The 7,996-nt window shown below is 29.6% G+C and overlaps 1 protein-coding gene across 1 annotated transcript; it reads right to left on the bottom strand.

The window, feature by feature from the left end:
- Positions 1-448: 448 nt before the first annotated feature.
- LOC113873129 (transcription factor bHLH30-like) lies at positions 449-2,698 on the bottom strand. The gene is made up of 2 exons (XM_027511120.1): positions 2,114-2,698; positions 449-1,052 (listed from the first exon to the last, which is right to left on the bottom strand). Exons 1-2 carry the CDS (start codon positions 2,666-2,668, stop codon positions 594-596), a joined length of 1,014 nt encoding a protein of 337 aa, XP_027366921.1. The 5' UTR covers positions 2,669-2,698; the 3' UTR covers positions 449-593.
- Between the last annotated feature and the right edge of the window lie 5,298 nt (positions 2,699-7,996).

Raw genomic sequence — 7,996 nt, forward strand, 5'->3', positions numbered from 1 at the left:
GTGCATGGTTTACCACGGAAAGCATTGTTGGACTAAGGTGATTTTAGTCTATAGACATGGTCTTATACGGGGACGTAGCACATGCCTGTTTACTTTACCTTACCTTGGTGACTATTATAATGTGATGCACCTAAGGTGCACGAAAACTTCAAGACCAAACAAGAGCCCCTAACAATAATTAACAGCTACTACATATGTGGATTCAATTCTCATGGCAACGAATATGTTGTTTTCCATGTTAGGATTTGATATAAGGTTTTCTCTTCACACGAAAAAGATTCTTCCCTGCTTTACTCCCTACCCTCCTTTCTTCGTCTCACTGGACTCAACTCAAGCTGTGTCAAGCAACAAAGCACATTAAAAAAAAAAAACCACCACACTATCATTACATTTGCTTAATGATGATGATGTTGATGGAGATGATACATAGTAATTATATTTTCCAGCACACCCATTTAGTAATAATAGAAACAAAACAAAACAAACCACACCCCCCAAAAATAGATTAATCAAAATATATAATATATAACAACTAAGTACGATAATAAGAACTATAGGCCTTCAGTTAAATAAAACTTATAAAGACCTTGGTTCTAGGATATTGATATTATATTGGTCCTTTGTCTCTTAATACTTGCAGAGGCAGACTCATCCCCAAGGCTCTTCTCCATCACTGCCTTAAGTGCTTCTTGTATGGAGCTAATGCAATACTGTTGTTGGTGGCCATGCTCCTCACTGCTACTACTGGAATAGTCTTCTTCCCCAGTGATGAACAACACGTTCTTGACACGCCCACCAAGCGTTGTGATCTCAGCTTTGAGGGTTCTTAACCTCAACGCTTTCAAAGTCTTGATGAGTTCAGGCAACAGATCTGACCTATCATCACAACAAAGCGAGGCTTTGATCACAAACTTGCCATCTTCATCAGCTGCATCCACTGTTAACTCATCGGCCTCGGTAGGAACTGGACTCGTTTCTGCTATCAACGATGTTTGACGCTTCAGTTCCTTCACGTGTTGAATCACTTCTGCTAGCAATGATGCTTTATCTGTCTACACAAAAGAAGTAATAAAAAGAAATAAATTACTAATATCATATCATATTTAATTATAGTATGATAAATTAAGGCACTGAAATTGTACAATATATTATGGTGTGAAAAGAAATGGTGGGGCTTTGTAGTTGTTATATGAGGTTGGTAGGTAATAGCATATGATGATTGTGAAATGGAAGTAGTGGGTGTCTTTGAATGGTGGAAGTGTCATGCAGCATATTATAGATGAGATGAGATGGGTAAATAGACTAGTGTGTGTGTGTGTGTGTTTGTGTGTGACTGACAAGGGTGCTAGTTTGTCTCTGGCTTTATTTCTTTTCATTCTCAAACTGAGTTTGACTGATCAACATTATCCGGCAAGAATTTTCCATGCGAAGCTTTTCAACTGCTACTTGGTTCCTCTTTATCATGCCAACCAAGCGACATTAACGCTAATACACTTTTTCTCTCATGTCATCTTTTATTACTAGTATACTTTTTCTAGCTGTTCCTCGGAACTACCACTCAAAGAGCACTCCGAAAGAATACATGTGCATAATTAAAGTTATTAACGTGAAGAATTAAGGCAAAAAGAAAAAGAAGAAGAATATAACAATGTGTAAATGAAACAAGAACTAACAAAGCCAAAAAGGGTGGTAAAAAAAAAAGCAGGCAAACAACGAGTTCCCTTTGCACCTCATTTTCTAAAAGGTTATTAGATTTTGATTTGGGTTGTTATTCCTATCAGACCAAAGTAACAGATAGAATATTGGAAAGATTTACAAATAGTTCTTGAATTGAAAAGTCCACAAAGAAAGAACGCCCCATAACACAACTCTTGCACTATTGTTTATACAAATAAGATCATATTATAGGGGCGCGTGATAATAATATGTATATGAGATTGATCTTTTATTCCAGTTTTGCATTTTTCATGAGGCTGACAAGATTAATTATAAACACTAGTTACTAATACATAATTTATAATTATAACATATAGCGTATACATCTTAATTTGAATACGTGGATTGTGGGAAGAATTTAACTAATTTCAAGATTTAATTAATTAATAATACTTACTTTGGTTGTGCTAGGCAACAAGCTGCGGAGTTTGGCAAGGTGGTTATTGATTCTCTCTCTGCGTCTCCTTTCAGCTTCACTGTGACTCTTGGAAGCCGCAAGAGCCTTAGCCTCCATGATTTCTTGAGCTGTCATCTTGCCCAACTCGGCTTGGAGTCCAAAGGGTGCTGAACCGGGTGGAACCACCTGCCCAACACCAAGGTTATCTGATATGATCCTAAGATGGTCATGAGAAGATGAACCATCATATGCAAACTGAAGAGAAGGAGCCCTTCTGTTGAACAAACTTGCATAGGGTGAAGGTTGTGGAGGAACAAGAAAAGGGTCGTGCTCTCTCACCGGGTTGAAGGGGTGAACCGGAGGCATAGACCATGGTTCCAAGATTGGAGAAACTTCACCGGGGAACATGTTCAATCCTCCTCTTCCTCCACCAAAGATATCACTGTTTTGTTGCTGCATCTGTTGCTGAAGGAGAAACTGCTCTTGATAGCTCTGATGGAAGTTATTGATCGCTTGAGAAGAAGAACACTGTCCTAATTGATCTTCCTGTATCATCTCCCTAGGGCCTGTAGCTCCTGTTTTATATGAACTCTAGTTATTGAAGAATAATACAAACTCCAAGGCTTTATATAAGAATATTTTGTTGGAATGAAAAAAGAATAAATAATTAAAGAAAGAAATTTTGAGATTCAAATGTCAGAAGCTGAGGTGGGTTTAGTTTTGTATCCTCTATCTTTTTTTTTTTTTTTGTCTGATATGACTGAGAAAAAGGAGGGTTGAAAGAATAAAGAGTTCGGAGAAGTTTTCTTTACACTCCACAAGGAATAAAAATGAAAAGGGTATTTCAAGAAGGGACAATTGGGATGAAAAATGTTTTTTTTTTCTTTCACACTCTTTGTATATACCTTGTAATATACAAAGAAAAATATCAAATTATCTTTTTTTTAATAAAATTATACTACTTTTAAATAATTTAAATTAATTATAAAGGTTTGTATTAATAATGAGAATAATAAATGTAATGAATAGTATAATAAAGAAGAGATAATAAATAAACAAGAGCATTAAATAAATGTAAAAATGAAATATATATAATTATATAAAGAGGTGAAAATAATAATAATAAAAATGAAGTAGGATACATACCTTCCCTTTGTTTGATGTGTGATGACTGATTAGATATGGTGTTTAAATGTGCTTTGTAGTTCGATGATGGTAGGAATGAATGAGTTACTTTGTTTGTTTGTGTTGTGTGTGGTGGTGGGCGGTGAAAGAAAAGTCCAAGGCTTTGGATTTCGCTTTCTCTCTCTGCCTTATTGTCAAATCTCTTTCACTTAGTAGTGTTTTTCTGCCACAAACCTTTGTGCGGGGCAATGTAATGATCCTTTTACCTTCAACAAAACTTTCCTTTTCCTTTGTGCTTTGTTGGTCTCCTTTTGGTTTCTTTGTTTTTTTCTTCCTAATCTTCTCTCTGCACCCTTCTGCCCACCATCACCCTCTAACATAACATACGCTGTCCCTGTTTGAGTGCTGCTACTCCACTTTCCTTTCTTCTTACGCCATTCACCATTTTCTGTTTATACATCTACCTATTATAATTTATAACTTTCATTCTCTTTCGATCTTTTCTTAATTATCCATGCACTGCTATATGCTTTTTATTTAGATTCGACTATATTATATTATCAATTCATTCTGTGCTTTATTTTTAAATTGTTAAAGAAGTTTGACTATTATAATACTTATCTACAAATTATAAGTACAACTTTTAATCTACTGATAGTATAAAAATATGTTTGGATTGCTAATACATTCTAATTAAATTTGTAAACTATTATATTTTATGCACGCATATTGATATTGAATAGAAAAACCATAGAGTTTATTTGTTTATATATGAACTTGCATAAGCTACGAGTGAGAGAGAAATGGAGAAAGAGACGGGAAACACAACGAAACCAGAGTGAGAAGACACACAACACAGATTGTGGACCGACCAAAGACAAAAGAGACTGAGAGTATCATCACGATTCAATGCTTAGCCGACGCTTTGCTTTCTTTCTTATGTCAGACTCAAATATATTCTGTGGAATATGTCATTTATTTATTTAATATTTTATTAAAAATTTAATTGAAATATATTCAAAGTATAATATATATATATATATATATATATATATACTATTACATAAACGCAAACTATAATATAATTAAAAATTATAGTTTTATAATAATAATTTTTTGCAATAAATGAAATATTTATCAATTAAATGGAGCTTGACCTGAATGAGTAATTGTTTATAAATTTTATAGACATAAATATTATATTTCTCAATTCTATTTATGTAGAAATAATATATTTGTTATATCTTATAATTAAAAATTTGATTATCTTTAAATACATTTTTTAATTAGGTTATGTATGTATCTTTTTAATCAATGATTTTGTTATTGCTAACATTAAAATTATAATAATGTTTATATTTTATTTTTGTTAAATAAATACATAATACATTATCATATTTAAGTTAATTAAAATAATAATAGATCTATACATAGAAATATAAATGACAATAAATAAAAATTTAAAATTTAAAATTGTTGCATAGACTGATATAAATTTAGATATAAGTTTTTATTTTAAATATGAGTATAAAGATTAATAATAAAGTTATTTAGTTTTATTATTATCATGTTTAATTAGCAATTAATTTTTTAAAACTATAAATAAAGAGATATAATAAAAATATTAAATATAATAATTTTAATTAAAAAGTATTATTTATTACATATCTTTATATACAGGCTAAAATTTTTGTTAATTAATTAGTATTGTAGATAATTTTATAGATGTTAAATTTAAATATTATTTTAACAGTACACAATAATATTTAATAATAAAATTTTATTAAAATAAAATAATATTTTTAATAAATAAATAACACTGACAAGAGTTACAAAAAAAGAGAGTTAAAAAATGTTGTTATTTTATTATTTCTTTTGGAGCATTTTTAGCCCAATGGCCTTTAGGTGTTTCCTTTTCCTTCGTACCTCGGTCAAGCCCCCCACGTTCTTCTATACTCTTGCTATGTCCACGCCACCCTTTCTGCTTCCCCAAGACCATGTAATCATTGTGTCTTGGAACACACTCCTCCTCTCTCCACTGAATCTTCTCTCTCTCCACCCTCTTCAACGTGTCTTCCTTTCAGCTATAACTCATAAGTATCAGCAACCATATATCATCTACATTCGTAATCATAAGCATAAGCATATCTCATCTTCATGTGTGTGATCTTTATCTCTGTCCATGGCTAATGCTAATTGAAATGTTTAGAGAGATATGATACATCATAGTGGATCAATATCATCCAATGCCTTCATTTTTACGTGGCATGTTACTATGTGCCAAACTTCCAAGGATAGCCGAAGCTTAAAGTTTAATCTAAACTAAAGTTCAGATCATTGCGACTTTTTGCATTATTATTAGCAACTCATCATATTGGAAATCAACTAAGATGAAATTAATCACTCGTATAATTAATCATCACGTGATTTTATTTTCCTCTATCGGCCCCTTAATTTTCTCAATTTGAATGAACAGAGTACAAAATCATTTCCACGATCCCTGTATGTAATTGTAAATTTTTCCTTCAGAAAAGAAAAGAAAAACCTAACTCTCACACCTCGGAGTAAATACAAGGGCAGCCAAGAACATGGTTTTAAGACAAAAACTATTTTCTTTCTTAGCCAAAGTAAAAAATGATCTAAAAATTTGTGTAGAAAAATGGCTAAAAATATGTCACTTTGGAATGGGTTGGTAAGATATTGTCCACCAGAATGTTAGAACTTGAAAAGGCCACACAAACACAAGGGAATGATAGATGTCTCCATTTACTTTTGACAAGTGGCACAGTCTATCAAAGTCTATCTTTTCTTTTTCCAAAACAATAACATCACACTGTTATTTTCATTCTTTTTATTTTATTAGACACAATTCGAATCGAATAAAACTACTTAGAGTCAAGAATATAGATTAAATTAAATAATTATGCATTATTAGTTTAATTAAATTAATATAAAATGAATTTAGTTAGTAATTAATTTATCAAATAATGTGTTGATTTTTAAAGAAAAATAAAATTTAATATTTACCTTATTGTAAATTGAAGTGTATGACTTTGTACATGTTGGGTGGGTGTATCTCTGAGGATTGAAAGTGGTTTGCAGCATAAGCCGTGGTTGGTGGTGGCTGGTTGGTGGAAAAGATATTGAAGTGGTTATTGTTTGTCTCTTTTTGTGAATGGTGCATAGTGAAAAACAAAGAGGGGAATTTAGTAGCCATGGCTTAAAAGGCAAGTCTTAGATCCTTCACTGGCAAAGCCTGCAAGATAAATGCACAGTTCCATAAGCAGTTTTGCCATCTAAAGTAAAACTAAAATCATTAAAGCCTATACACATTCCATTTCCCTATTCAACATTATAATTGTTCAGTGTCCGGAGATAATGACAGAGCAAAATTCTATACTTTTTTAAATTTTAATATATATATTGTGAATTGTATATTCCAGTAACTCAGATTTTTTTTTATATGTTTGAATTATGAAAAGTTGTTAACTTTAATATTTAAAATTGAGTTTGAGTATTTAAAAATAATAATTTTTTATTAAAAATTTATTATAGTTTTATGGCTTTGCTGTTATAATTTATTATTTTTAATAAAATTATTATTTTTAATTACTTAAATTCAATTTTAAAGGTTCAAATTAACAAAATTCATAAATTATTTTTATTTATTTTGCATAATTATTTGTATTTCTTGATGAATAATATGACATTATTTTCTTTAAAAAAAATAAGTTTTTATTAGATGAGAAACCACTTTAATTAGTTATAAAATTTATTAATTAAAGTTAATAAAAAAATTATCTTTATTCTAAACATAATTATAACTTAGTTTGGATTAATTTTTATAGAAATACTTATAATAAAATAATAAGATAGAATAAATATTTTTTTCTATATAAATTGAAATTAATCTATACAGTTTATATTGTGAAAAATTAATTAGAAAATTAGAAAATTATATAAATTGATTGAAATTATAAAAAGCATTTATTTAATTTTTTTCTTTTATTAATACTTCTACCAAAATTTATTCAAACTGCACCTCTGTGATACTAGTCAACAGCATAGAAGAATTCAAATCTAAATTAAATTACAAAACTGTGGAGAAACCTCTTTCTTTTCTTTTCTTTTTTTTTGGTCAACGCGACTTCTTTCTAGATCAATCAAATGATATATTGGGAGCTTTTGAGCAGGACTTCAAAAATTAATCAAAAATGTCATTTTTTGTCTTCTATTATAAATAAAGTTTCTGTAAAAAAAGAATATTAAAAATGTTTAAAAATAAGATATAAATTTAATAAATATATTCAAAGTATTGTTACATGTCAAATTATAATGATATTTTTTTTAAAAGATAAATAATTTTGAATATGAATTGGTGCCTTTTTCATCGTGCAATACACGGGTGACTATTCTAATTTGTATTAAAACAACAGAGTGCCCATTTGTTGACCAAGTGTAGTATTTCATTTAAATTAAACATGTTCTAATTATTTAAAAGTCAATTCTACTCATGCCATTGATAAGACTTGAGTTTTAATTTAAGTTGCTATTAATAATAAATATGAATTTATAGTATATAAAAACTAAAACAAATTATAATATTAACGTCTCAATTATTTGATCATTTTACTTTAATACTATATTTACTCAATTAATTTTTTTTAAGTCTTCTTCTTGTAAATTAATCTTAGTTTCCATCCTTTTAATATCTTTAATCGATTATTTTGAGTGATTAACACGAATAGACAATAAAAG

Source organism: Abrus precatorius, unplaced genomic scaffold (genome assembly GCF_003935025.1).
Source record: "Abrus precatorius isolate BTA unplaced genomic scaffold, Abrus_2018 Scaffold7, whole genome shotgun sequence".
In the NCBI taxonomy this organism is placed as follows: Eukaryota; Viridiplantae; Streptophyta; class Magnoliopsida; order Fabales; family Fabaceae; genus Abrus; species Abrus precatorius.